Source organism: Morchella sextelata (assembly GCF_020137385.1).
Source record: "Morchella sextelata strain SCLS chromosome Unknown scls_3, whole genome shotgun sequence".
Taxonomy (NCBI): Eukaryota; Fungi; Ascomycota; class Pezizomycetes; order Pezizales; family Morchellaceae; genus Morchella; species Morchella sextelata.
This window is the reverse complement of record NW_025408618.1, coordinates 2,564,430-2,592,384: the sequence shown is the minus strand read 5'-3', so window position 1 is coordinate 2,592,384 and position 27,955 is coordinate 2,564,430. Positions and strand designations below refer to the sequence as shown.

General features: G+C 44.4%; 10 protein-coding genes across 10 annotated transcripts; 7 read left to right on the top strand and 3 right to left on the bottom strand.

The window, feature by feature from the left end:
* Positions 1-40: 40 nt before the first annotated feature.
* On the top strand, positions 41-4,016 carry H6S33_009483 (uncharacterized protein; the record flags this gene model as incomplete). Its single annotated transcript, XM_044840883.1, has 6 exons — positions 41-252; positions 408-519; positions 675-767; positions 928-1,145; positions 1,485-3,345; positions 3,405-4,016. 6 exons carry the CDS (start codon positions 41-43, stop codon positions 4,014-4,016), a joined length of 3,108 nt encoding a protein of 1,035 aa, XP_044698298.1.
* Positions 4,017-7,702: 3,686 nt separating this feature from the next.
* Positions 7,703-8,482, top strand: H6S33_009482 (uncharacterized protein; the record flags this gene model as incomplete). Its single annotated transcript, XM_044840882.1, has 1 exon — positions 7,703-8,482. The coding sequence occupies one exon, from the start codon at positions 7,703-7,705 to the stop codon at positions 8,480-8,482; it is 780 nt and encodes a 259-aa protein (XP_044698297.1).
* A 443-nt stretch (positions 8,483-8,925) lies between these two features.
* On the bottom strand, positions 8,926-9,757 carry H6S33_009481 (uncharacterized protein; the record flags this gene model as incomplete). The annotated part of the gene is made up of 3 exons (XM_044840881.1): positions 8,926-9,013; positions 9,065-9,662; positions 9,718-9,757. 3 exons carry the CDS (start codon positions 9,755-9,757, stop codon positions 8,926-8,928), a joined length of 726 nt encoding a protein of 241 aa, XP_044698296.1.
* Positions 9,758-11,275: 1,518 nt separating this feature from the next.
* H6S33_009480 (uncharacterized protein) lies at positions 11,276-11,896 on the top strand (the record flags this gene model as incomplete). Its single annotated transcript, XM_044840880.1, has 1 exon — positions 11,276-11,896. One exon carries the CDS (start codon positions 11,276-11,278, stop codon positions 11,894-11,896), a length of 621 nt encoding a protein of 206 aa, XP_044698295.1.
* A 554-nt stretch (positions 11,897-12,450) lies between these two features.
* On the bottom strand, positions 12,451-14,610 carry H6S33_009479 (uncharacterized protein; the record flags this gene model as incomplete). The annotated part of the gene is made up of 3 exons (XM_044840879.1): positions 12,451-12,670; positions 12,758-14,351; positions 14,421-14,610. The coding sequence occupies 3 exons, from the start codon at positions 14,608-14,610 to the stop codon at positions 12,451-12,453; spliced, it is 2,004 nt and encodes a 667-aa protein (XP_044698294.1).
* Positions 14,611-16,418: 1,808 nt separating this feature from the next.
* Positions 16,419-18,077, top strand: H6S33_009478 (uncharacterized protein; the record flags this gene model as incomplete). Its single annotated transcript, XM_044840878.1, has 11 exons — positions 16,419-16,560; positions 16,633-16,694; positions 16,745-16,765; positions 16,819-16,896; positions 16,968-17,000; positions 17,061-17,109; positions 17,161-17,249; positions 17,301-17,546; positions 17,607-17,821; positions 17,884-17,895; positions 17,954-18,077. 11 exons carry the CDS (start codon positions 16,419-16,421, stop codon positions 18,075-18,077), a joined length of 1,071 nt encoding a protein of 356 aa, XP_044698293.1.
* A 445-nt stretch (positions 18,078-18,522) lies between these two features.
* Positions 18,523-18,831, top strand: H6S33_009477 (uncharacterized protein; the record flags this gene model as incomplete). The annotated part of the gene is made up of 1 exon (XM_044840877.1): positions 18,523-18,831. One exon carries the CDS (start codon positions 18,523-18,525, stop codon positions 18,829-18,831), a length of 309 nt encoding a protein of 102 aa, XP_044698292.1.
* Positions 18,832-19,798: 967 nt separating this feature from the next.
* Positions 19,799-20,972, bottom strand: H6S33_009476 (uncharacterized protein; the record flags this gene model as incomplete). Its single annotated transcript, XM_044840876.1, has 2 exons — positions 19,799-20,598; positions 20,705-20,972. The coding sequence occupies 2 exons, from the start codon at positions 20,970-20,972 to the stop codon at positions 19,799-19,801; spliced, it is 1,068 nt and encodes a 355-aa protein (XP_044698291.1).
* A 334-nt stretch (positions 20,973-21,306) lies between these two features.
* H6S33_009475 (uncharacterized protein) lies at positions 21,307-22,429 on the top strand (the record flags this gene model as incomplete). The annotated part of the gene is made up of 3 exons (XM_044840874.1): positions 21,307-21,720; positions 21,778-21,988; positions 22,044-22,429. The coding sequence occupies 3 exons, from the start codon at positions 21,307-21,309 to the stop codon at positions 22,427-22,429; spliced, it is 1,011 nt and encodes a 336-aa protein (XP_044698290.1).
* Positions 22,430-25,365: 2,936 nt separating this feature from the next.
* On the top strand, positions 25,366-27,316 carry H6S33_009474 (uncharacterized protein; the record flags this gene model as incomplete). Its single annotated transcript, XM_044840873.1, has 6 exons — positions 25,366-25,459; positions 25,516-25,618; positions 25,687-26,022; positions 26,085-26,739; positions 26,798-27,118; positions 27,182-27,316. 6 exons carry the CDS (start codon positions 25,366-25,368, stop codon positions 27,314-27,316), a joined length of 1,644 nt encoding a protein of 547 aa, XP_044698289.1.
* Between the last annotated feature and the right edge of the window lie 639 nt (positions 27,317-27,955).

Below are 27,955 nucleotides of genomic sequence, written 5' to 3'. Positions count from 1 at the left end.
TCGCAACGTCCCCCCATCCAACATTCCTGCGCTGCAGAAAATGTCCGCTCTACCCGCTGAACATGCCGTTTGCTTCGCCATCGTCACCAGAGCTCTTGCACAGGCCCGTGAGGAGTTCAGACTCGAGAAGCACCTCAGAAAAGTCTCGCCGGGCCGCCAGCCAAGGCCATCGTTCTCGGTAGACTTGAGATCCAAGCAGATCTCAAGCATCCCGCTGGAGGCTATTAAGCTCATCAAAGATGAAGTAGAAAGGTCAGCCAACGGCAAACCATGGAAGGGGGGCAAGTGATGAAACGCCACCACTTTACCCCCTTCAGAAAGAAAAAAAATTAAGCTATGGCGGGTTCGATTGTTGCTAACTGATTATTCTTCCGCAAATTTTGTTCTGCTTGTTTTGTGTTTTGAAGACTCGCTTTGGCCCATAATCAATTGACCTCGCTGCAAGACGGGTTCTCGGGCCTTCACAGAATGAGATATCTGAACCTCCGTGCGAACTTACTCGGAGAATTTCCGGTGGTGGTATGGTTTGACAAGAAAAAAAACTTCCTTCCCTACAGCTTCTTTTCTCTTTCTTCCCTATTACCCTTCCTTCAGTGCTAGTATGGGTAAAAAAAAAACTGAAGTAACGGGAGGGCTGATATTTTAAATGTTTGCTTTATGTGTTGCTGCCGTAGATCACTCGCCTGCCGTCGCTTGAGATACTTGACGTCAGTCATAACCAAATAGGCTCACTGCCCGAAGACTTTGGGACCCTGATGTCGCTGAAGGTATGGCCAGCCAGTACTGCAATCAATCAATCAATACTCTTATTTGCAAGGCACAATAATTTACCCTCCTCCTCCAATCCCCACTTAAAATTACATAGTTATACTCAATCTACCTGACAATGATAATTCGAAAAGCTGCTCACATGGCCTCTCCTAAAAGGTGCTCTCAATGGGCAAAAACAAAATCACCGTTCTGCCCAATTATATTGGCGCCATGCCCAATCTCACGATCCTGAAGCTCCACCACAATCCCATCGTCTTCCCCCCACAGGACCTCCTGACCAAAGACGACGCAACGGACGACGAAGCATGGCTGGAGGTGATCAAGAGATTCTTGAGGCAGCATGCGGAGAAGGTGGGCACGGGGTCCGAATCAAGGTAAGGAAGGCCCTCCTAGATCAGTAACAATAGAAGTAGGTGAAGTAGGTAGAGTAAATGTACCTACCCTGGGTGCTACCCTACCCTACCCGGTCCAACCCCCCTCCCCCTTTCGCATATCTACCCCCTACCGGAACCCTGGTCCCGGCATTGACGGGGTCACGGCGAACCAGGGCGCGGGGGGGGGGGGGGGGAGGTTGGAGTGGGAGTGGATAGTTTGATGAGCTGCCTGCGCTACCTATTTTACCTACTTCTACCACCGCACCTGCCGGCATTGTGGGTTTGTGCCGTGGTTTCAATTTTGAGGACTAAACTTTCCTGGGGTAAAATCCCTTCTAGTAGTGATTACGGCCCAGACTTGGGGAATGATTCTTGTTCATCAATCAATACCGCAACCTTTGCTTCTAGAACACCAAGCCCTGGTTCTGTGAATAGCTGCTGCTGCTCAGTGGAAGGTAGCGATACGAATAACAACTCTAATCCCACTACTATTATTACCACAAACAACCAAGCGGAGGAACAGCAGAAAGAGGCACCATTCAGGCTATCAGCAGAGCTCGATACCATCATGCCACACGCTTCCAATTCTCTAAGGACGCGATCCGTTAGTCCGTCCAAACGGTCCATGCTATCTCTGCACCAGAATCGCTCGCCTTCGCCACTGTCGAACGCCACGATGTTGTCTAGCTCTGCACCAATGCCCGCCTCCTCTCTCTCCCCATCCCAATCCTCCTCTATTACTTCCGAGCAGGAGCAGCCTCAGACACCGCTTTCAGAGTCCAACCTGTCTCAGCTGGAGCGATCCCGTAGTCATAGCGAATCTACAGCACAGCTGCAGACCATCCGGGGTAATCGGAGAATGGGCATGTTGCCACCACGCAAGTCCCCAAATGCCATTTTCCAAGGAGGCGGCAGCAATAATAGCGCCACCGGCAGCAGTAGCAATAGTAGTGGAAGCATTGGAGAAGGAAACAACAACCTTCGAACCGTTATCGAACAACCGCAACCGCAACAGCATCCACTGCATCTGCAACAGCAACAGCAACAGCAACAGCAACAGCAGCAGAAGGCTTCGAAGCACCAACGTGGTTACTCGCACGATAGCATCATCGACTCGGCTGGAAGGACGCTAAAAAAGAATATGGGGAAGCCTGCTGACGGTGTTAACGGCGGCTCGCAGGGCAGTCCTACGGAAAAGGAACGACAACCTGGGCCGTACTTTCGGCGGTTAAGCTCGTTACCAGAGAATAAGCGGACGTCATTGTCATCTGCAAGAGTTGGTGAAGCTGCTAGGGGGATCCTTTATGCTATGAGCACACTGCAGAAGCCGATCGAGCACTTTGTGCAGTCAGCAGTCGATCCTAACGGACCTCACCATAAAGTTGAGAGAGCTCTTTATAACGGGAATATCCATATAGGGTCATTGGTTGGAGCTCTGGAGGCATATGAGGAGAAAGACGACGAGGCAGCAGTAGATCAGGTCATTGATGCTTGCTACTCTTGCGTTGCCGCGTTCCGGCAAGTGCTATCGATGCTACAGTCGAGCTCAAAAGAGATTGGAGCCGGAGCAGCAGGACATGATGTCCGCTATATGAGGACATTACTACTTACAGTCTACGGATCTTATGTTGAGATCCAGAGCTCGTATGAGATTCTCAGACCATTGCTTAGGACACATCGCCCCACGCCGAGCGTACAATCTTTCAGTAGTGCTAGCTCAATGATGAGAGGAAGACAGCCGCTGCAGATTAATAATAACCCTGGGCTACGACTAGCATCTATCCCGTCCGCTACGTTCATGTCGTCAGCAGCTTATACGACCCCACGGGGCGGCCCACTGGGTGCCGACTACTTCTCACTCCCGCCAACGCCGGGTTTAAATAGTGTCCCGTCTTCAGCTGTCTCACAGATGTCGGAGAATGGGTTTGGGTTCGACCACGACGAGCCGTTGTATGGGATCTTCCAGACTGCCATTGGCGCGGCATTGAGCACGCTGCCAGTCATCGAGAAAGAGATTAAGGCTGCGTTGGGGCAGAGCTTGATGCCGAATGTGTCTTTGAAGCTAAGGCAGGTCTCGGCTTTGTGCGTCAATGGGGCGGACGCGGCGAGGAAGCTGAGTAAGGTCAGATGGGAAGCTATCCAAGAGGGAGATGTTGGTGAAAGGCGGCGATTCTGGGACGACACTAACATCTTCACTAAGGTTAGTCTCAGATTTAAGATTTTGTTTTTTAAGAAGATTTACTGATGGAGTGATAATAGTTGATTATCAATATTGCGGAGCTCATCAAGAGCACTCACCAAGAATACACTTTCCGAAAGAACATGCTCACTGCCGTCGGTATGGTTGTACGTCCGACAAAGGATCTCTATATCCTCTTGAATGGCTCGTCATTCAGGATGTACATGGCCGAGTCCTCTTCGACACCTAATTCTCCGCCATCTGTTCTCTCACCCACACAATTTGGATTCCAGTCCATGGTCGCTCCGAGCCCGACACCGACACCGACACCGACAATGACTGCACCCCAAACCTGGCTCGCCGCAACGCCGCTCTCTGCAGCATTGGGTCCTGCAGCGCAGGCAACGCTGCCACAGGGTATGTTTTATCCAAGTCCTGGACTTGGTGGTGGAGGTGGTGGGGGAAGCGGCAGCGGATCAAATAGTAGAAGTGCTACTTTGATGAGCATGGTACACCCCACTATGACAAGTGTTATGAGTGGTCTTGGTGGGGCTGGGATAGCGATGGCTATGCCCGTGACTCCGAGCACACCTGGGGCGGAGGGACCTATGGGACTTGGAATGGGGTTAATGACACCTGGAGCGGCTAGAGGTGGAGTGGGCGCTAGTAGTGTGAGCCTTAGGATGGGATGAGGTGGGAAGTATTGTGTGGAGGATGGAATACTAACACACATTCTTTTCTTTAACATTAGGGTGCATTATGGGTTCTTTTTCTTTTCTTTTCTTTTCTTTTATTTTTAGCGTTATTTTCTGACTCTCATTCATTGGTGTTTTTTTTTCTCTCTTTTTTATTCAACATCGTCGTCTCTCGACTTGAACAGTGTCTTAATTGACATGCATTTTTTCAAAAGTACTTGTTATACCCCCCCTCCTTTCCCATTTTCTTATTTGTCTCTTTTTTGTTACCAGGTTTCAGGCTGCATTATTATAAAAACGGTGTTTTGGGGGTTGTTACTTATGTCTTTTTACTTTGTTTTTTTGACAAAAATAATGTTCTGTTTTGGTGTTGGCACGCACATCTTACATCTAGTTGACATCTTTCTTTCTTTTTTTTTTCTCCCATGCATATTGACAGAAGTTGGTTTACTAATCTGTCATTACATGTATCATCTATGTATTCTCACATAGAAACGGAGTTTTTCTCGCCCAGTTGTGTTTTTTTGATTTGATTTTAGTTGCATGGTGGTTGGTGGTTGGCCGTGGTTGGTGAAGATACCTAGATTGGCATTAAGAGGAGGGGCTGCAAAGTCGAAATTGGACAAGATTGCATTATTATATCTGATGAGCTTACGGACCATAGAGTTAGAGCTGGCTACATGTGTACTTACGTAGCTGGACATTTATTTTTATCACTTATTAATTTGAAGCCGGAGTTTTTCTGTTTTTGAGCGCTGTTTTTTTTTGTGGGAGTTTTGGTTTAAAATGCTTGTTAACTATTTTTGTTTGGATTTACCAACTACCTTTTTTATGCACATCTTGTTTGTAATTTTTAATACCATGACCTTGACAGCCAGGAATCGTACACTGCTGTTCCTTCAACCTGGAGAAACGATCCTAGCACCAAAGAGAAACATGTTTCTCGATAGGTAAAGCACAACCCAGTAACCGAAAATCACTGCCGATTATCAAGTATTTTGTAACCACTCCATAGGGTTCCGGGGTTCTGGCCGCGATGCGCACTGTTGTCTTTCTCTTTGCTTCCCTACATACGATGGAAAGTTACTCCATTCTACCTACGGGGCTCCCTGCTGGGGGTAGGTAAAATCACTCAATCGGTGAGAAGCCTGCATCGCTGGAATATGCTCTTCTTCCCAGGCTCACGGTTGACATGCAACGAAAAAAAGCTCTTTGCATGGAATTTTGCCAAGAAGATGATGGGCCACGCAATACGGAAGTTATCGCGAAGTTTAAAAAATTTAAGGTTTTTTGATTATCATTCCTTATTCTCATTCTCCATATATCTCAAATAGATGTATAGTATTACACATGTGAAGCCTAGGGGGGATATGCGCCAGAAGCGAATCTCGAAACCCGTGGGAATAACAAATTGCGAGAATTATGAAAGGCGTTTTTGTTTGATCTGGATCCTGTACTAAAATTTGCAATTGGACGTTGAGGAAAAACTGGTCTATGCAAGGGTATGTTGAGGATCGTGTAATATGTAGAGAAGGAAGAGGAGTGTGAGGGGGAGGGGTAATTTATACTTTTTACAGAACCAGGGAGAAGCCCCTTACCCTAGTTGTAGTTTGTCTTGGCCTTTGGGGTACTGGCCAAATAATTAGTACATACATAGACGATTTTAGTGGTCGTACGAGCTAGTCTAGAATTCAGTTATCTTGTCGGGGTTTAACATACTGCGATTGAATTTCATGACATATATGCACTGTAACTGGGTATGAGAATACTTGTCAAGGGCGCCAGTAGAATTAACGTATCTATAAGATACATACATACATGTATACATAAGTATCTATATCATCTGGCTATGGCCAGCTAGCACTAGACTGCACATTCCTATCTGAGCAACTAGATACATACGAAATATGGCAGCTTTAAGGAGACGTCGGCTTTCTCATTCATACTATAATGATTCGGATTCCATTACAATACATCTTGCTTTTCCAACCAAGATATATTATAGATACATGTAACTGAAGTTAAAGAAAAGATAAAAGATCAAAGAGCAGTGAATGGTCAAGTATGGGGTTACCGATACAATAAATGAAAATAGCTCTATAACAGAGAAGCAGCTATAGTCTATCAACCATAGATGATGTTTAAGATATTGCTAGGCGTTATAGGATTTCTATAGGCATCTGCCGGGAGGGTTCACGATTTGATCAATAATAGGTCTTTACATTCCCAATCCCTTTGGGGGTATTGCGCTAAATAGGTGCGGACTGTAGAGCGCTCGAGCTCTAAATCCATAGATGACATACAGGTAGCTAATAGGTACAAGTAGTTGAATACTCGAATATATATATCTGAGAGGCAATTGCAATCTATATACGAATGTTATCTGAGACAATTAACGTATTATTCTTGTCCTTGGTGTCTATCTATATCTGTACATACTACCAAACCTCTAAGAGCTCGAGTTTGCATTATCGGCGCATGAATATAAACGAACAAGGACTTAATATCGCATCAGGATTATTTGAAGCGTATATAATGTGTTAATTTGCTGTTACAGGGGGTATTAGTGACTCCCTCCTTTTGGTGGGACAAAATTTATGCAGTAGGATTGATTTCTTAATCATAATATATCACTCGGCTAATGACGCTCCAGTCATGAGTTGTAGGAATGCTTAAAATGCTGATAAACCGTCTAACACATTGGTTTGTTAGTATTGTTGTATGAACTGGATACTTATCAATTTTTAGAATGTCCTAAGGTGAGGGAGACAGCAGATAGTTTCGACGAGGTTGTATATCTCGATTTACTGGTTATGGATGTGTAGAAATGCCGGAGTAACCTTAAAAAATGAATGACGTTGAAGTTGTTAAAGTGGTAATTGGATTCGATTAATATATTGACATTGGGCACGGACTGGCTCGTGTAAACATTTACCTTGAGATGTTCGAACCTGGTAGGCTCGAGCTTAGCTTCGAGCCCCCTTTTTGAGACCTAAAATTAGATCTCTCTCTGTGAAATTTGAGATGAATCCGGACTGTGAATTCTTGCAAAGGTATGAGGCGAGACTTTAGATGGGCTATTTGGCGTATAACACACAGTTCATAAATTATAAAGCTCGAGCCTGGGTTCGATCTTTCTACGGATAAGTTCCGAGCTGGCTCAGCTTGGGCGATATAAAGCCCGCACTAGGTATTGAAGCTCCAATATTAGCCAGATGACTCGTGCCTAACACTGTTGCTGCAACAAAACTTGTTCATTGAGCAGCTACGTATATAGCTGTTGGGCGAATACTTACTTATTAACGAGCGAATTATCAACAAATATTTCGGGAGCAAGGGAGCGATGGCTTACTTTGTATACATGTAGTTTATAACCATTATATGTCGTCTGTTCTGGGGCATAGGTAGGCAGCTTTGAAAGATCGATCAACTTATCCAACCTAGCCATACTATTGAGATGCCTGAAACACGCGCACTAGTCGCTACCAAATATCGCACTGGATAAGTTATGGTTATTGTAAGCTCGAGCTCACCGAACTTCTCCCAAATGCCATCCGTAGGATAAGATCCGCTCTCGAAATTTCCTTCTTCTTTCTTCTCTCATTTTCCCAAAGTCATCCTCCAAACTGCCAGAGCAATCCAAAACACCACAGCCCCCCCTGAATCAAGGCAAACAAGCCACAATGACGGAGGACCAGATGACCCTCCGTTCGCTTACAGATCTTCTCTCATCCAAGGGTTCATATTGGCACCAACCACTCGATAAACTCATCACCCAATGGGCCGATACTCAGTATGGCAACGATAGCACCAAGAATGTACTCACCCGAGATCTAATGAGGAACCAACTTACCTTCCACAGAGACGCCATCCAGTCGGCTCTGGATGAGAAGGCTGAAGCAGTTGAGCTTCAAAAGATACATCTAGAGAATTTGGTGGGGCGTCTCAAGCATGAGCAACCCAACCCCGGAAATGTCTTTTCTGAGATCGAAATCATCCAGTATAGGCTGAACGAACCCCTGGACGAGTTTATGAGTTTGAACACCATGCTTGATGTCGATATCAAGTCAGCTTGGCAAGAGGTGCAATTATTCGAAAAGTTGTTTGCGGACATCAAGGGGTATTTTGCTGCCAGGGACCAAATGTCGTTTGGTAAACTCGCCATTGATTATAAAGAGATCGGAGGACTTCTTTTGGCGATTTTGCGGGTGCAGTTGGAACTTCAGAAAATGGAGGAACAATCTCTAATCATCCAATCAGATATCAGAGACAAAGTCATGACGCTAAACTTTGGCGTGGATGCAATCTTGGCCATGGAAAGGAGCAAGAAAGAACCTCCGAAGGGTTTGCGCCATCTTGGAAAAGCTTGGAGACGTGTTAGGATGGTGTACAAGGCCAGGAGGGAAAAGATTTCGAATAAGTTGCGGAGACGTATGGGCAAGAGGGAGTGTTTTAGGGATTGACTTTACGAAGCGGTAAGTTGAATCTGTCAAAGGCTGCATAAACCTTCTTTCTTATTTTAGATTTCACAGGCACTTCCCGATGGATGACACAGTATCAACAAAACGAGCGGAACGGGTACCGCTTAATAAATACTGCCAAATCCACGCATTTCTTAATATTTTTCATATGGTTTTCTGGTTAGGGTGCCCTTGTTTCTGCATTCTCACATTACTACACATTAATACTACATGTATCCATCACATCACCTTTTTGGCACTCTATTGATTCACTTATTAAATTACGTCATTTCTTCTGGAAGTATTTGAAACACTGTTACTTGCATACATGTATCCCTCCTACCGATTCCTCATGGGTCAATTACCCATATCCTTCCTATTCTTCTCTGTTGCTATCTATCGCACTCGGTGTAATTAGATGTGTACATGTAATTTACACCAAATCATCAGATCACGCCTGGTATGACAGCTTTCCTGTCAGGCACCACATTCTTTCCAAACTTGTTCAAGTACCATCTTTTCCCCTGCAACGCTCTTTACATGAAAGTCAGCCACAGTTATTTTTATATCAAGCAAAAGTCTTACCTAGGCAACATAGTTGCAACCTCATTAACCACAAACAGCCCTGCCGGCCTAAAGCTCGAAAACCCCCCGCCTATCATCATATACCCACACCACTCCACCCATTCTGAAAAGTAATGTGGGTGCCAAACCCATCTGAAGAGGCCACCCTCTGGGATTTTGTAAACCCTGCCATTGTCTACAACAACTTTTCCTTCTTTCTCTGCATTTTTGTCCACCCTATTATCCCTTCGAATCTCTCTAAGTACCTCATCATGGTACACGTTTCCAAACAGTCCTGTTACGAACAAAATACTTCCAGCGATCACCTGCCACATCGGCACATGTTTAGCAGAGCCATATCCGCCAAGCCACCCACCAATTAAGCTGCCGTTCATCAGGTTGAAGAAAGCAGCTCCGATGGGGAGGATGATATTTATAGGTGCCATTGAATGGTTCATAAGAGGGCCGATGAGCGCTCTGTTAGCGTAATGAAGACAGTAGAGTGCTACTAGCCAGAGATGAATATAGGAGAGCGGTTGCGCTCGTTCGGGGTTCGTAAAAACCGTGTAAAGCATGGTGAGCGGAGAGACAAGCTCCATTAAAATCCAGGCAGGTTTACCTATACAAAGGGTTGTTAGGATATGTTGTAGAAAGCTACCAGTGGGGAAAACTACCAGGAACATTGAGAATAGACTCGTAGGAGGTCTTTCCCATGGGGTACCAGTCTTTCAAGATTAGTTGCGTGGGGCATATCTATGCGGCATTAGATGGATCTGAATCTGATGGTGAGATTTCGAGAGGGAGAGGTACGAGAGTGAAATATTTCCAGTAAGTCATCAAAAGCTCCCAATTATCTCTTGTGAGAGGCACAATGCCAGCGGTGCGCAGAAAATCCATTATCAATAGCTATTCTGCGGAGTTGAGCTTAAGGGCGAAAAAGGGGGAAGCTGAAGATTTGACTTATAATTCGAGTAAAACTTTGATAGCGTAGAAGCAAGGGCTTAGTCTTCGATAGATGCTATAATATAGGTAGTTGTCGGTCTACTGAAAAGTATATTTTCGTGATTCTTTATACTGCACTTGGAATCGATCGTACATGATATCGATCATCAATAGTTATCGTGGTTGCGGTTCCGATCCCTGAACCCGGTTACATGGCGAATTCTTATTGGTCGGCCAAATTCAATGGCCAGTGGGATGTGTCCCTAGGCCATATCTCCACTATTAATAAAAACAAACAAGTACTAATTCAGCGTTCAGTGAAAAATCGCCCCGTTGCAACGCCTGCAGTTGTTTTCATGATCTAGATATATCTGGAGCGACTTTTAAGAAGGGAATAAACATGCAGGATAAAGAAAATAAATCGCAATAGAAGAAGAATAAATACCAAATAAGGAAATTATAGAAGCGCGAGTCATTCTTTCCGGGCGAGGCAGCATGATCTTACACCATTTACGTAATTACGCCGGTTTGATCATTTGATTGCCATTGACCAGGTTCGCCATCTACCCAGAAAATACTGTACATACATATGTACCTACTCTTAACACGGCCCTGAGCAGACTATAGGCCGCCAGGAATTCCTAGGACCGTTGAAGAAGCTCAATTCAGTGATCTAGATCTTGGATATCCGAATATCTTAAGACCTCTTTGCAATTGATGAACAAGTCAAGGAATTTAGATATAACTACATGTAAGCACCAATTGTTATTTATCCATGATAATGCTCCTCACATATGTTGAGACTGTACTATACTCGTGTGTTATAAATGAAGATAGGTGTACCGGTTATTGGTACTGTAGAAGTAATGTGAATTCCCATTTGACAAATAAACTCAAACCTAGGGGGTATAGATCATGGAAAGTACATATTAACACTCAGTCTAGGAGGTATCAATGATTTGGTATACAAGTATGTAGGTTTCATAATGCCTCCGGTTTATCGACAAGGCCTACGGATAAGTACGGAAAATCTACATGCATAACTTCCTGATCAATCATCCCCGTTTAGCCCTGTGTAACATGATTCTACCAGAGTATTCCCTGACGTGCAGGGGATTTTGTTTCTCCGAATACGAGTTGCGAACGCTAAGTTACAAATTGAGCTCATGAGTCAATCTATGAGGTTATATAAACCTCAATCCCCGGCCAAGGAAATGCTATTAAGCTAACATCGACATTACGACATTAAAATCACATATATCTACATACATACATCGTACAATCTCTAAAATGGTTGTCCTTGAATATGCCATCCTCTCTATCAAATCTCCTCACACCAGTGACACCCCCTCACTAAAATCCGGTCTCCAGAATGCACTACAGGTTCTGAACAAAGCCTCTGCACCTTCTGGTGCCCAGTTTTCTCTCTTTCAGCAAATTGAGAACCCCCAGATTCTTCATCTCCTGGGCTCCTGGACCTCTGTGGAAGCCCATCACACTTTTCTCCCCTCAACAGAGAACTTGGCACTCCTCGAGGAGCTAAAAGATCTTATCAATGTTGATCTTCTTTTTCATGCCGGCATGGATAAGTCAACTCTTCCGCTGGGTGCACCTTGCGTCGCTTTTGCCCGGCACTTTGTCAAAGCTGGTCATAAAGAAGATTTCGCAAAGGTGTGGGGAGAGAATTCACATCATCTCAAAGATTTCACGGAGCCGTACCCATTGGTTGGAGGGTGGAGAATTGATGGTGTTGAAGAGGGTATTGGCGGTGAATGGGTTCAGTTTTCGGGGTTTAAGACGGTGGAGCATCATCATGAATTTGCAAAGACAGAGGGCTTCAAGGAATATGCAAAGATGAAGGAGTTTTTGGAGAGATTTGAGGTCGTACATGCAAAGGCGTTGAATTGGTAATTAGATTGATATATAGATACCTATATATCCATTTGCAATTGTAGGACTTTTATTAAGTATTTTGATCAATCCTATAGGCCTAACGAGCCAAGTCTGGAGTGACCTATTCGCCCAATATAAACTGGGATCTGATCCAAACTTGGACATGGGAGTCTAGAAATGATCGAGATGAAACAATGAACGTCATTTTGCCCAATCGCAGATACGTATTGAGAAATTATCAGAGATTTTAATAATGTAATTTTCTAAAAATTTCTCTGAAAACTTCAATGCAGTTCATTTGCCAGCCAATTAAGCATTAACTTAACAAAATGAAATAAGAAAAACCCTCATAAAACCAATATTACTGGTGCAATTTTATCAGACAGTAACCTCTACCACTTTGATACAGCCAGTATCGAAGCAAATTGTAGCATGGGATTTTCCCCAAGCCAACGATTCAAAGAATATTAACAATTACCCCCCCCCCCCATCAAAGTCTTATCTATGCCATACTCATCGATTATTCCCAGATGAAATGATATGTGCAAACTAGTTTTGCAATTAATCATTCATCAAGCTGTGATCTCCAAAGATTCTCTTGCATCACGCCAGATTTCCTCCGTATTCCTATCGCCAACTCTGAAAGGCCCACTTGATTGTGTATCAACATCACTATCGCTCTCAGCATCTTCACTTCCCTCCCCTATATCATCACCACCAAACGGCAAGGTCACACAATCATCGTATAGGGTACTCCATGGCCTAGGCCTACTATTTGATTCCTCAATCAAACTTTTAAGTCCAGGCTTGTCAGACACACTTCGGTCATCAGGAATCCTATGTGAATGTACGCCATGATAGGAAGAAGACTCGACGTACGGCTCCGCGATTTCATTTTTTGTAACAATATCTTCATCTCTAGGGGATATATTTTTGATAAGCTCTGTACTGCTCTGATGTTCTAACATCTCTTTGGGTAGGGATGGTCGAAATATGATGCTAGACACATCCGATCCAGAAATACCGAACTTATTCCTTCCACCAAGTGTCTCAGGGCTTTGAGTAAATAAATTTTTTTCGTTACAATGCCCTTGATAAAAACCATCTTTGTTTGCTTGCTTGCCCCTAGGTGAAGGAGGCATGATTGTCCCTCTTGAACTCTCATTAAAACTCACTTTTCCTCTAAGCTTTGCGATGCTATTTGTAAATGTCCTCCTAAGTGTCATACTCCTAGAGCGAATCATGGCTCTTGATCTCCTATACTTTAAGCGGGAATTCCTCGCTTCGGTTTCGTCAAGAGTTTCAATATCAGACGTGAGATTAGACAAAACCTCGGAACCTGTAGCTTTTCGTAGTTTTTCTTGGGTTTTATCCCGGATACTAGAACGTTCCCACATTCTTTCACCAAGAGAGATACTATTCTTTAAAGAAAATTTTTTCTCGGTTTTGCCGTAGTTACTAAAAATATTTCTTTTTGAACCGGTGGAGCTCCTACCGTGAGGCGAGCCCCAGATTCTCGGGTCCTTCACTTTGTCTTGCCGCATCGTTAAACTGCTTACACGAGTAGTTGACCTGACCCATGTAGTAGTTTTTTCTTTCTTCTTCGGAGCAGGTGTCGCGAGATTATCATAGTACCAACTAGCCTTATCTATTGGGGCATTTGGCAGGCTCCCAGGAGTCTCAAGCATTGATTTGACACGGTCCTCCAAGTAAATGTCTTCGCATACCTCGCCATGTTGGTTGAGAACGACATCCTGAGACCTTTCAGTGCTTGTTCCAGGTGCCCGCTGGAGATCACGGTCCCTCTTCTGTGCTTTTTTTAAGTGTGCAAGCGAGCTGCCTCTAGTAAAAGCAGCCTCATTTGTAATAGGCTCTGGCGACTTATTCATACTACGGCTCACCGATGGAAACTTAAATAGCGAACCTCCAGGCGAATCTATTATCATGTCGGAAGGTCGAGGAGTCCGGTTTAGTCTGTGGGCATCAGCATCCGCAGACAATGCTGATGATTCTGGAGTGCGTCTCTCGGATTCAACTAAAGATACGCAACGCGAGGTTCCAGGAGATGGATAGAAGGACGAAGTATTATCAATGGACGGCCGAAACTCATAACCGGGCGTTGGGGGACAAACAAAAGCAGGAGTACTGACCCCCGTGCTGTTTGCACTTGTTGCCTCCAACGGGGAATAAAATCTAGTAGAGTTACTCTTTGTGAGTTCTGGAGTTGCGCTTCCTGTACTCGGAGAACTCCCCAGGCCATCTTTTTGGTTATGGTCGTGAGAAGAAGGGCACGACATAAAAGTACTTGTTGAGGGCCTAACCCATGTTGGTATTTTCGAGAAGATCTCATCGGGCGTGAAATCGTTCCTACTCGCGGTCTTATCACTGCCACTCACATCTTCTCGATGCTTTGTGTTTCTCGAACTCTCGAGAATTGCAGTCGTTACTTCCTCATCATCGGCAGCAGTGCCATCTTACTCGTCAGCCTTATCCACTGTTATCATTTAATTGCAAAAAGAGAATAGATCAATAATCGACTTACCAAGCCTGATCTCGGGTTTAATAGTATTGCAGTCTTCTGGCCATTCATCCACCGTTTCAGCATCTTTTTTGTCTAGATTCTGCTCCGATGAGAGTTTCCCAGCCTCCGCGTTATCTTCGGGAATAGGAATTGTGATTCCTGATCTTGATTTACCATTTATCGATGCGATTGTAGTAGCAATGCTAGGCATTAGATAAGGGCTCAAGTCTGGAGTGGAAGGCACAGCTATATGGTCTACTTTCGGGGTCACTGTAGCTGGCGTATTTACCGGGAATATTTGAGATAGTGGTGGGTTTTTTGTCTCCTCTAGGGAAGATGCGGTTAAAAGAATATGGTGATTGATGTCGCTTTCTAGAACGGGTCCGGTTCTGGGTTTAACTATCTCAGATATCAATGAACTGGTCAAAGCAGGCATTGATTTTGCAGGGACTGTAATTCCGTTGGTATCTGGAATGGCTGGTACAGTTGACCCACGGAGTTCAATTGCTGAGGATGCTTTTGATACTCGGCGAGTACTAGAATATCTCTCCGTCAGAATCTACGAAAATCGAACAAAGGATGGCTTAGGGTGTATGATTCTTATACCCATGACCGTGCCCTATTTCCCTATAATTCTTCGTAGCTGCAGAGGCCGCCTCTTCACCATTAACAGGTGTCCTAATATTCCGTACTGAAGTTTTTAGCTGATATTCTAACAACAATAGTTAAAAACTTCATAGAATCTCTTCGAAATCTCACATTCTTCCTTAATCTCATCCCGTAAACTAGATTTGTCCCTTTCTTCCTGGTGAGTATTTAATAACTCTCTACCCTCGTTGTAAAAGGCCTCAATGTTTTGACGTGAGGTCTGAGGGCGGGGCGTCGTAATACGACCAAGTATCTTAGGAGACAGTGACACTGATTTGTTGACAGTGTTTGGGTCACCTCGACGGCAGCAAAGAATAGACATAATTTGTTTGCCTATCAGTTGTGTGAACGATTATCCACAGAAATTTATCAGTATGTCAGAGAGTTTTATTTTGAGCACAGGGGGGAATAAAAGTTGATGCAATAAGCAGCAAAGAATCCAATTTTTTCCAAAGATCTAGTAGCTAGGGAGTTGAGTGAAGTTGAGCATTTGACTTCTTGTCATGTAGATACATGTAGGTACAAGTTATAAGACCAGATAAACACCTCGCTATTACCAAAAGTACATACTTCATGTAGAGCACTCTAGTGGATGACGTTATCAACAATCTGTGCCTGAAGATCTCCATAATGTCGGAGTCACATGACGTTGTCCCGCTGTGAGCTAGAGTAGAATTTACCCGATAAAAGCCACTGATGAAGCCACCGCTCGGTCTCATCGAAATTCGATAGTTTAATTTGCTAAGAAGATTACCTGCTCCTAGCACAGTATCCCCTACTGTATGTTTCGATGTGAATCAACAAATTCTTTGAATCAGAAAAGATATATGTATGTAGGGTGGAATCCACAATCGATCAATTAACTTCCGTTTATCGAGCTGCCGTATTTCGTACCTGGCACAGGTGAGGTCTTGCGAGTTCTTTAATTTCACGTGCGAAAGGAAGCTGTTGAGAACAGGGGTGAGATTCAAGATTGTCCAATTAAAATGATTATCTCCCCCACAAGCCCTTCCGGGAGATATACGGTATGTTCCGAAGCGAGGTTGTATTTGGCTCTTAACGGTAAAGATATCAAAGTGTATTTTATGGACCCTGTCAGCCTAGAAAACGTTGTAGGAACGTGCTACAGAAGATGCTCCCCACGGGCCAGAAATTTAGATCTAAGAGCGAACGGGACAGGAACCATGAAGCTACACGGGAGAAAGATTTGCCTCAAAGCAATGCGACTTTATGTTCAAAAGGCGGGCGCTTTCCGCCTCAATTATGAACTACCATTGCTTATACACAGCTCTCTTTATCGCTAGGTCCAGTGCACTCTTTCTCTTTCCAGAATTTTAACCTGCAACGTGGTTTTCGACTAAATCGGCAAATATGGTTCATTTCTCAAAACTCGCGGTAGCTCTTGGACTTGTATTGAGCGTATATGCTACTCCGAAGACATACAGCGGTGAAAAGGGGGATAAGAAACTCGAAGTTCAAGCTCATAGAGGAGGGCTCGGGTACAGGCCAGAGAGTAAGTTCTATATACAATCCGTACTCGGTACAATATTATATTCGAGAATGCTAATAAGTTGTTACTACGCAGGTACCTTGTGGGCATTTGCAAAGGCTCTTGAGAGTGGCGCCAATGTCCTGGAAATGGACACTGTAAGTCTCCTATGATACTAAAGAGCCTATTTCTTACTGACATGCGAAAGTTGTTTACAAAAGATGGTGTTGTAAGTAGAGAGGTTTATCTACCCGTAAATTTACAAAACTGATCGTGTTGTAGCCCGTGATCTGGCACGATCACCAAATTGTGGCGTCCAAGTGCAAAGATACTGAGCCCAATGCCACATACGTTGGACAGGTAAGTTTCTCAATTGAGTAGCAGTCTACTTTCGGAGAACATTTACTTACTGTAAACTTCGGATTGTCTAGTTTATTGCCAACTTGACACTTGCACAAGTGCAGGTACATTACCTATTGGGATTACGTTAAGCGATGAGTTTCCCTTATTGACATTAAATCTAGTCCCTTGATTGTGGAAGCCTGCAGCTTGATCTTCACAAACAAGTAGAATGTAAAAACTCACTCATTTTTGATCTTATGAATGTGTAACTGATTAGAATAGTACATCCTGGGGCCAGGATCCCCACTCTTGAGGAGGTTCTTGACTTGGTCGACTGCTACGGCGATAAGAAGGTTGAAATTAATTTGGAGGTAATTCACCTTGACTTCAACTATATACTTGAGGTATCCTAAGAATCACAGACCAAAATCGACCCCATTCGTCCCAACGAGACGTTGGCTCTCGAGAAATACATTGATGATATTGTGCCTATCCTTGAGAGGCGTGGGTGGGCTAAAAGGACTTATATCCAGTCTTTTGATTGGCGTACTCTCATTGGAATTAAAGAAAAGTTCCCGGAAACTAGGATTGTTGCGCTTTTAGACGATACCACAGTCATCCCTGAGGACCGTGGTGTCTCAGGCTACCCTTGGTTGGGCGGGATCAACGTATTATTTTTCTCCAGTCGATTTAGTCAAGTTCAAGCACTCACTTTTCCTTTCTCTTAGCTTGATGGCTTTAACGGCGACTGGGTCGCCGCTGCAAAGTCCATTGGATCTGCTGTCCTGTCTCCAGTCCACGGTTACCCTTCATCCCAAACCCCCAACACTCCCGGTTACACACCTTTTGTCACCAAAGATGTTGTACAGCGGGCACACAAACTTGGGATGCAAGTCGTCCCTTGGACTGTTGATTACGAAATTACTATTAAGAAGTTGATTCTGTAAGTTTTCCTTTGTTATCTAATGAGAGCCGTCAATTTTAAGCTAATGAATCCTATCATAGTGATGGTGTCGAGTAAGCATTCTGCCCAATATAAGCACCTTTTTCCTAAGATAATAACTAACCAAAATAGTGGTATCATCTCCAACTATCCTGACCGCGTGTTCTACGTCGGCGCCGAGTATGGAATGGAAGTTGGTATCAAGACCAACCGCCCTCACCCTCAATGCCTCAAGAACGCCAGTATCAAGATTTAATTCCGACTTTTATAGAGATAACTTTTGATATTTTATTATGGAAAGAGCAAGGGAAAGCCCGAACCAGCAAACAGACAGAGCTAGAGTAGGGAGTGCGTGAATAGATACGCATAGAGTGTATCCTAGTAATAGCATGGTTTGTAATTAAAAACTGGTTGAGGCCGTAGATTCTGATTGGCTGGCGCAAAAGATACGAGTTGCCACCGAGTGATTTATTATGAATTCCCTTATCATCATCAGATAAGATCCTACACCCAACATCACACCATCGATCGGGCGATATATCGACAGCTATATAGATACTCTTCAAGTTTCTCAAGCACTGAAACATCCGAACAAAATAATTACTGAAGAAAGCTTCCAAGATGCCTCCCATGAATGCCCGAGTGCGCTTCTTCCTCCCCTGCCCGCAGACCCTACTAACAGCCCAAACAAGACCCTAACTATGCCTATGGCGGCCGCAACCATGGCGATACTCCTCTTTGTGTATACGCGCACGTCCATCAACGCCGCAAAGACCAATGCCAAGATGCAACGCGAAGCCGACGGTGGACAGATATCGTGGAGAAACCAAAGCCTGCGTCAACACGGGCAGCTTCCCGACGAGCCGCTGCCTGGGCAGAGCGGTGTTGCGAGGGTCATTGATAGGGTTTCGACGGGGAGGGGTGCGGGTGGTGAAAGGGCAACGGTTGAGGGAGTGGGGGGCGAGGATGCGAGAATTAGGGATAAGGCAAGGGAGAGTAGAGCGAGATAGGTGAGACTCTTTCCTTTGTTTGAGTGGATATGGGAGATGATCTGGGTTCTATCTCCATACCATATCCACAGTACTGGCTGGCAATTCAATAGCATCAACTGAATTTCAAAGTCTTGATAGATACCAAAGTAGTACTAGCCTGTCGAATCCTCATCTTTTCCCTAAATCGAGGACAAAACCAAAAGTGAAGCGCCGCATTCGACCAACGGACTTCCCCCGATCAACTATAGAAAGTTTGTAATTCTACGCACAGAATCTCACTCGGTTGTATAAACGACTATTGATGTTTCGTTTTAATAGCTTCGAGAAACACGTGCGTACATGTATGTGGCACATCCCATCAGGTGTCTTTTAAGAAGCATGAGATAGAGTACGTACATTTATCTAGATGACCACCAGAACATAAATACATGTACCTTGTTGGTTGCTGCATCAATTGATCAACACAGGCCATCATTCATCATCTAAATGCGTATAGGTCAAGAATTACCAAATAGAAAGGTATTAAATTTGTCTCGAACCAGAAGTTGTGTGAATAAATAAATTGGCGTTCCGCTACGGCTTCTTTGCAATTTGTGGTCTGCCGATTCATTAAAACTACGCTAAGCCAAATTGAGTCTGATTCGAGACAAGGTATTAAATATACGAATCCTATTTCATCTATCATCCATCCATCCACATGTAAGCGTTACAGAACCGCAAACCATATAAAATACCAAATAAAAACAGGAAAGGGTTTTAAAAAGATAGAAAAGAGTAAAATCAAAAGATATCATTAAAGAAAAGAAAAAGAAAAGTAAAGTAAAGAAAAAACGCCATTCCCTCCATCTTTTTAATCTCGTTTTAGCAAGGCAAAAAAAAGTTAACCAACCCCATTACTTAATAACATCATTCAAAAGGAAAGAAAAACCAGTGCATAAAATTAAGGCCGCTTCAGTACAAAAAACCACCACACTACCCTTTTAATCTAATATCTCCTGATACCCATTTCCTTCATTTTCTGACAATGCGGTAAGTGCATAGAATTTGCTCTAGCCATTCTCTCATTGTCGACAAAGATCCAACCCATAGCAGCATTCCTCTCATTCGTCTGAATCTCCTGCTCTCTTTGACAATTGTAGTTCAGATCATTCACAATTCGGTTCTCGACACGTTTAGCCAGTTTTGCAAGTTCGCCCGCTCTGAGGTCCTTAACTTCGGCGGGATTTACCCAGTATGGGATCTTATAATGTGGTGTTTCCCGTTGCAGTGTGAATGGATGTATCCGCTCAGTTCTGAAAGAGGGCCCACGGAGACTCTCTCCGCTATCGCCGCTGAATAGTGAACCGATGAGGGGGAGTATAAAGAAAATTATGAGAGGTAGTAATTGTATGAGTATTTTCCCCAGGCCTGCCGGGGCTGCTGCCTCTTCCTGCGCCCCAGCATCCTGCGCTGGTCGCCTTCGTGGTTGCCGCCCCATGTGATGAATTCGGATGCCTGGCCCTCCAAAAGTAGTAAATCCACCAGCCGCACCTTCTCCGAACATTGCTGCTCCAGGTCCCATCCCACCGAAAAACATATTGAAGAGGTCTTCAGGTGAGATTTCACCCTCGAACCCCGCACCACCACGGGCCGGTTGTGCATAACCAAAGGGTGAACCACCACCGAAACCACGGGGAACACCACCGGAGCCGCCGCCGCCGCCACGACTGTCCGGGTCGCCGCCATGGCGATCATAAGCGGCGCGTTTATCATTGTCGGAAAGGACTTGGAAAGCACGGGAGACAACTGCGACGTGTTAGCTAGGCCTGATCATACGAGTCCAGTTCCGGAATTCAACTCGGATGGATATCACGGACCCGAGCCCGGGTGTATAGAGAAGCTTTCTACTCACGTTTGAAGGCTTCATCTGCGCCAGGAGCCCCATTCTTGTCAGGATGCATTACTAAGGCCAGCTTCCTGTATGCTTTCTTTATCTCCGCTTCCGTCGCTTCCGTCTTGATGTCGAGGATCTCATAGTATGCTGTTGCTTTGCATCTTCTTACTTTATCGACAGCAGCCTTCTGTTCAGGGCTATAATCGCGCCCTTGTCGGCCCTGATTGTGTTCGCGGGATTTCTCGGAGCCCTTGTTGGGGTTTGTTTGAGCTCCCGTTGAGGACATCGTCTATGGTGTAAAAAGCGGAGGGGGTTTAACAGCCTATAAGAGAATGGAGGGGTTAAGGGATTTGGGATGAGGTGTATAAGGATGTATGTAGAATATACTAGTGGGGGGGGGGGGGGGGGACGTTGATGTTTCTGTTGAAAGAATGGGAGTTGAGGCGTGGATGCGTGGATGGGTGTGGATGGGATGAGGTGTGTGGAGACTATCTGGTCTCTTTCTGGCCGACAGAAAATGTTTGGAATCCTTGATCATGCAGAAAAGACTTGGCGCTGAGATTTCCACCATGATTTACGACATATCTTTCGACAGGTATACAATTACAACACCACTAAATATGTCACCCACGAACGAAGACGAAAAGAAGCAAGAGGAGAGGAGGAGGGATTGGCTAGGTGTTGAGGATAGCGAGGCTGAGGATGATGATGCAGGTTCAGAAGAGGAGGAGAGTCGAGTGAAGGGGATCTCAAAGCGCTCAACAAAGCGACGAAAGGTCGACCATGTCGATTCAGCGAGTGAGGACGAAGAAGATGGTGAAAAGGAATCACAGGAAGACGAGGATGGAGAGGAGGTAGAAGAGGCAGAAAAGGCCTCAAAAACAAAAAAGAAGGAAACAAAGAAGCAGGACGAGGACGAGGACGATCTGCTTTTCACAAATCCAAATAAGCTCAAGCCACTCACCCAGGAAGAGCTTACAGCCTCCAAAGCAGCGACAAAAAAAACCGGTGTGATATATCTTTCTAAAGTTCCTGTGAGTTTCTCCCAACCAATGGCTCCAAAATGATTATTAATTTAAACTATTCACTAGCCATTCATGAAACCCATGAAAGTTAAACAACTTCTTTCTCGCTTCGGCGAAATAAACCGCATTTTCCTCGCTCCCGAAGATCCCAAAGCTTACGCCCGCCGTGTTCGCTTTGGTGGCAATAAAAAGCGTAACTTTGACGAAGGCTGGGTCGAATTCGTAAACAAGAAAGACGCAAAGCTAGTCGCCGAAACTCTCAACGCTACCCCCATTGGTACGTATCTCACTTGAACTGCTCAGGATCATTTAGCTTTACTGACATAAAATAGGTGGTAAAAAGGGATCCTACTATTACGACGATGTCTGGAACCTGAAATATCTCCCTAAATTCAAATGGCATCATCTTCAAGCTCAAATCGCCTACGAGAACGCCTCCCGTCAATCCAAAATGCGCGCGGAAATTGCGCAGGCAACCCGTGAGAATAAAACTTACATTCGGAATGTCGAGAGGGCAAAGATGGTCAAGAACATGGAGGCTTCTACGGCATCTAAAAAGCGCAAGTCTGGAGAGAATGGCGAAGAAGAAGAAGAAGGCAAGAAGAAAGTCATCGAGGTCCGGAGGCAATTTAGACAGAATAAAACCAAAGGGAGCGCCGATACCGGAAAGGCGGAGACAAGTGAAGGGGTCAAGAGGTTGCTCAGTAAGGTGTTCTGAGATTCCTATCTTGAGTTGTAATGACTATACTGTGTGGTTGGCCTTCTTCGTGAATCAGATTTGGATCATGGATTGTCACTCATTTTTCTACATATGATATTCTAGATTCCAGACAGGCGTTGGGGCTGCTTAGATTCGCTCTGGAAAACCTAATTACAACGATAGAGATGTAAATACTACTGGTAATTTTCTATCCGTAATCCTATTTCTTCTTTTTTTGAGTAGAGGCCGCGGACTGCACCATTGCAACAGTCACGAAAAATTGTTGTTTACATACGTAGTATACAATACTCAATATTCATAGCACGAACAAAATCGAACGCCCCATTAAACTATAAAATACATGTAAGTACATGTATAGTCTATTTATGAGTTGAGTTGACCAATCTGGTCTTTTCTGTTTTCTTCTCAAATCACGTGTACATACATACATGTATGGTTTCAGAAGTCTTAAACCTCCGGGGACGGGGACGGGGACGTGGGCGAGGACGGCATCTTGGTGTGAGGGTTAGGTTTTCTATTGTCAACATAACGTGCCCGTCCCTCCGTCCCCCCGTCCCCTCCCATGGCCAGAGGACCGGGTTATTAAGACTTCCGGAGCCATACCAATCATATAGTATTCTTCATATTCAAACTCTTCACATCCGTCAAAATCTATTTAGATTTAAAGCCATATATTATGCTGGAACAGCGTTCCCGACGGTAAAAAGTTGACTAATCACCAACGGAAAGTTTTTCTTTATTTCTTATTTTCCGTTTTCTTTATTTCCTTATAAAGCAATTTTCCCGTTGAATATTTCTTGATCCAAATTATTTCACTAGTGAAACTCTTTGTCTCACTTTATTTCACTTTCTAGAACTCTCTCTAGTAGTCTATGGGTTCACTAGGGAGGTGAAGCCATAGAGTAGAGTGCAGTCATTTATTTCCTTTGTTAATTTTCGTTACTATAAATAAATAGCCGTACCCGATAGAAAAATATATCATGGACTTTCACACGTACGAACACCCCTTTTGGACATAATAGACCCTAATTTGGCAATTATATATAGAGGTAGTCCCTAGGAAGTGAGTATCCTTAGTGCTAATCCATTAATAAACGGTGAACACTAGCTAGGATTATGATATAGAAAAACAATTGCAAATGGCAGCTCCTATCCTCAAAAAACGATACGAGAGTTGGCCGTTCCGTCTCTCATCACTCGGAGAACCGCGGACAGGACATAAGGGTGTTTAGTGTCCTGATGCATATGTCGTTATATTCCGCAAGAGGGATTGAGGGCCTTCACATATATCTCGCCGGAAACAACACCGTACTCCAAAAGGCCGTACCAAGACACTCAGTGACTCGCCAATCTTGATAACAAAGCACATCATCTGAGTAAAGAATGCTCCTTTAAAGGAGGCGCGACGGCCCGCCGGTCGTAGGGACCACGCGTCTCCAATGTCGTGTGACATCCCGAAGAAATGGTGCCTGCATCTTGTGAGGAGGGAAAGAATGCTTGGACACACTATGTACTTAGATGTGTGCGTTTCTTATCGGGACCGGTTGGAGGGGCAATGTTTAGAGTACTAACAGAGCAGGGGAAATGATAGCAGTGTGAGTAATGGATATACATATATCTACATGCACTTATATACATGAGGCAACCTGGACCGAATGTCAAAGTTCCTCGACTCATCATCCACTAGATGTGGCCGGTCCCTGACTAGCAGATGCTCCGGCCGGAACTGGCCTGCGGGGTATAGGCTTTGGCTCGATCTCATCCTGGTCCCTGTCTGCCCGTAAGAAGTATCTACATATAGCTGTTACTGGCAGTATGTCGACTTAAACATTTGGTTATATCTGTACGGTAGACAGGGAAATCGGATGGCTTCGGAAAATCGGACTAGTAGCTCCAGAATCTTGTGATTTGATGGCCGGTCTGCACTAGGTGTAATTATTTACAATCCAAGGACAATCAAGGTTGTGAGAGTGTTGGAGAAACTCGAAGTACAGGACATAAAGTTATGCCTGATGAAATGGCTTTAATTGCTCGCAGTTACGTAGATACGCGTACCATGGGAAGAATCCTACGGAGCTACAGAGTTTGCCCATGGTTCTGTGTCTTGAGAGCGAGAAGTCGAGAATTTGAGCTTCTAAACCTGAACTGACCCTCCCTTCGGAGTCCGGAGAAGGTCCGGGTTGGCGGGCCGAGTCGCCAAGGACACTCAACTACCAAAAAGTCAAGGGTTTTGTACAACCCTACTAATATTCTTGCCTATTCAGGTCAAGGCCTGGTGTGTACTATACAGTACTTGGTAGTTTTGTATAAACTGCGGCTATACAGGCTAGGCCTTATTTAAGTCTTAAGGGGCAAGAGTACCATTCTGATAGGAGCTAGTTAAGCTTATTTCTAATGTCTGTGAAACAATTGTAGGATCACTACAGTAGAGCTCTCAATTTTGTTCGAAACGTCTTAAAGCAAGTTCAGCAACCAGAGCTACAATGCACGGCGTAATCTTTCGGATTATGCCAAGCGCGTGAGCGCCCTAGTTTTGACGAGTTCCTGGATAATAATTAATACCGAGGGTGGTATTGTTGGGATAAACCCTCCCAACCAAGCAACAAGTTAGTACAGTATTTATATTAAATGGGGGAAGGTGTACCTAGCTACGTACATGTATACATGTCCTTATTATGAATATGCGCTCCTATGGATGCATCGATCAAAAAAATAACGTGCTCTTTCTGAAAGTGGACGAATGGAACTAACCGCTTCTTTATTAAATGTTTCGCGATTATTACCACCGAAGCCTTTGAGCCAAAGAGCTCATTTCCCGTTTTCTTCAGGGACGAAAACCAACGTGAAAGGGGTTCGTAGTTTCTTGATATAAAGTCTAGATGATGCCCTGGTGGAAAATGGTTACAGCTCTTTTGCACTAAGAAGCCGCAACGATGTTGTTGATATCGCTCCTTCTGCTGGCTTTGCAGCCACTGCTTGCTTTTGCTGCCTGGGGATACACGGATGATGGGTCTAATTATGTGATTGGTACTTACTATAATATTCCATGATAGTTTGTGGGAATTGTAACTGACGAAGAACAGATACTGGGGCCAGTCTCGTCTTCAAGGTTTCCAAGACAAATGGAGACATCAACTCCATGGTATATAATGGAGTCGAATACGAGGGATACCAGGGCAAGCACTCGTAAGCTTCCGATTTATCTACTTGTCTTATAGGTATATCATAGTTTTTGCTAATAACAACCTGAATAGTCACGTCGAGTCTGGCCTTGGAACATCCACAGTCACCATTAATTCCTATAGCAGCCCAGCATACATTATCAAGGTCACAGTTACATATGGAACTCTTCAGCACATTATCGTAGCACGCTATGGCAACAATAACATCTATCTGCTCACAAACAAGGGCGACTCTTCAGTAGCTGCATCTCGTTTCATTGTCCGTTTGAAGCCAAATGTTCTTCCCCACGACTCGAGCATGTCAGATTTCTATGACGACGCTAGCACAACCATTGAAGCGTCAGATATCACTCAGAATTCTCTGGGTTATACCAAGAGCAAGCACTATCAGGGTAGCAACTATGGGAGGTCAGTATTCATGCCAAAAAACTCTGTAATAATCCAATTGATATTTACAAAATACATTGCAGAGTTATCGATTTCGATTATGTCGGAAAGACCACTGGCAGTGTGGGCATCTGGCTTATTCGCTCAAACCACGAGAAAGCATCTGGAGGTCCCTTCTTCCGTTCTCTCGTCCGAGGCTGCACAACTATTGCCGAAGATTTATACGAAATTCTTTTCTACTCCATGGGACACACAGATGCCGAGCGTTGGGGCTTGCAAGGCCCTTACGTTCTATCTTTCACTGATGGCGGTACTCCAAACTCTGCGCTCTTTGCCAGAAACGCGGATTGGTCATGGTTTGATACACTTGGCATCACCGGGTGGGTTGCCGACTCAGCACGTGGAGCCGTTGCCGGTGTGGGAATAGCCAATATGAAGAGCGGATATACATATGTTGTCGCGTTGGCAAACACCAACTATCAGTACTGGGGAACTGCGGCCTCTAGTGGCGGTGCTTGGAGCATCAAGAGAGTTGTTCCAGGAACATACACATTGACGGTATATAAGGGTGAATATGCCGTGTATACTGCTAGTGTTACTATCAGTGCTGGCTCAACCCTGGCTTTGAACACTATCACTCCCAACCTGGACCCTTCAGATGTTACCGCTATATGGAGAATTGGTGATTGGGATGGTACTCCTGGTGGATTCTTGAACTTCGATACCACCCCGTGGAAGGTAACTATCATCCCCCAAACTTTTGATTCCATAATGAGACTAACATGGTCGTATCTAGCCAACTTATATGCATCCTAGTGACCCTCGTCTTGCTGCTTGGGATTCGTCTAACTTCATCATTGGAACAAGCACCACGGCCACCTTCCCTGGATACATGTGGAAGGATATCAACAACGATTATCTTGTTTACTTCAAGCTGACAGCTGCTCAAATTGCAGCCGCTAAAACCGTCCGAATCGGTATCACTGAAGGTTACGCGGGAGGACGTCCTACTATCGCTGTGAATAGTTGGACAAGCTCACTCCCCAGTGCGAGCACGCAAGGCAGCACGAGGAGTTTGACAGTGGGGACCTACAGGGGAAATAACGCGATGTTTACCGTATGTCTCCCGACCCCTCCCGAGTATTTGAAGCAAAGATAACTGATTTTGATATGCTTTTAGTACACTGTTCCAGCAAGTGCGTTCCTCACTGATACGACACAGTGGAATATCCTGAAGATCACTGTCATCAGTGGAAGTGGAGCGACCGACTATTTGAGTGCGGGTATCTCGATTGATTGCGTAGACTTCTATTAAAACCTGTAGTTAAACCTTAAATAAGCGAGATTGGGTTAAGGCGGATTTAGTACGTGCAATTTACATCGAGTGATAATCTGTGATTTATGTACAGCGGTAGGTACATAATAAGTGATGGAACGCCCTGAGGTACAGTTGCACCTGCAATCACCGTATGTTGGTGGCTTTTTACCTAAAACAGGTATCACTGTGTCTCAGGGCGTTCCATCACTTATTACCTACCGCTGTACATACTACCTCAGTCATTCGTCTCAGCGGACACTTAGATTGACGTTGAAATTCCTTAATTTAGTCATTTGTCTTTCAACCTCCCCCCCCTCCCCCCAATCTTTCCCTCATACGCGCTATAAAAGGCAACTTCGACGTCTACGTAACCGTCCACTAAGACGAATTACTACGGTAATGGATCTGAAAAAGGTAGTTGGGATAGATCTAGACGTTATTAGACTGGTTCGAGTATCTTAACATAATTGGATAAATACATGTAAGTCATTTTATACCATCCATTTTTTATAGCTAACTTGCAGTCCTTTCCTTCTATGAACTTAGAATTCTTTTATAATTTATCATACCAGACAGGCCATGTGCCTAGCTAACATTATGATACCAGGTACCTACATGTATGTACTTACATGTACT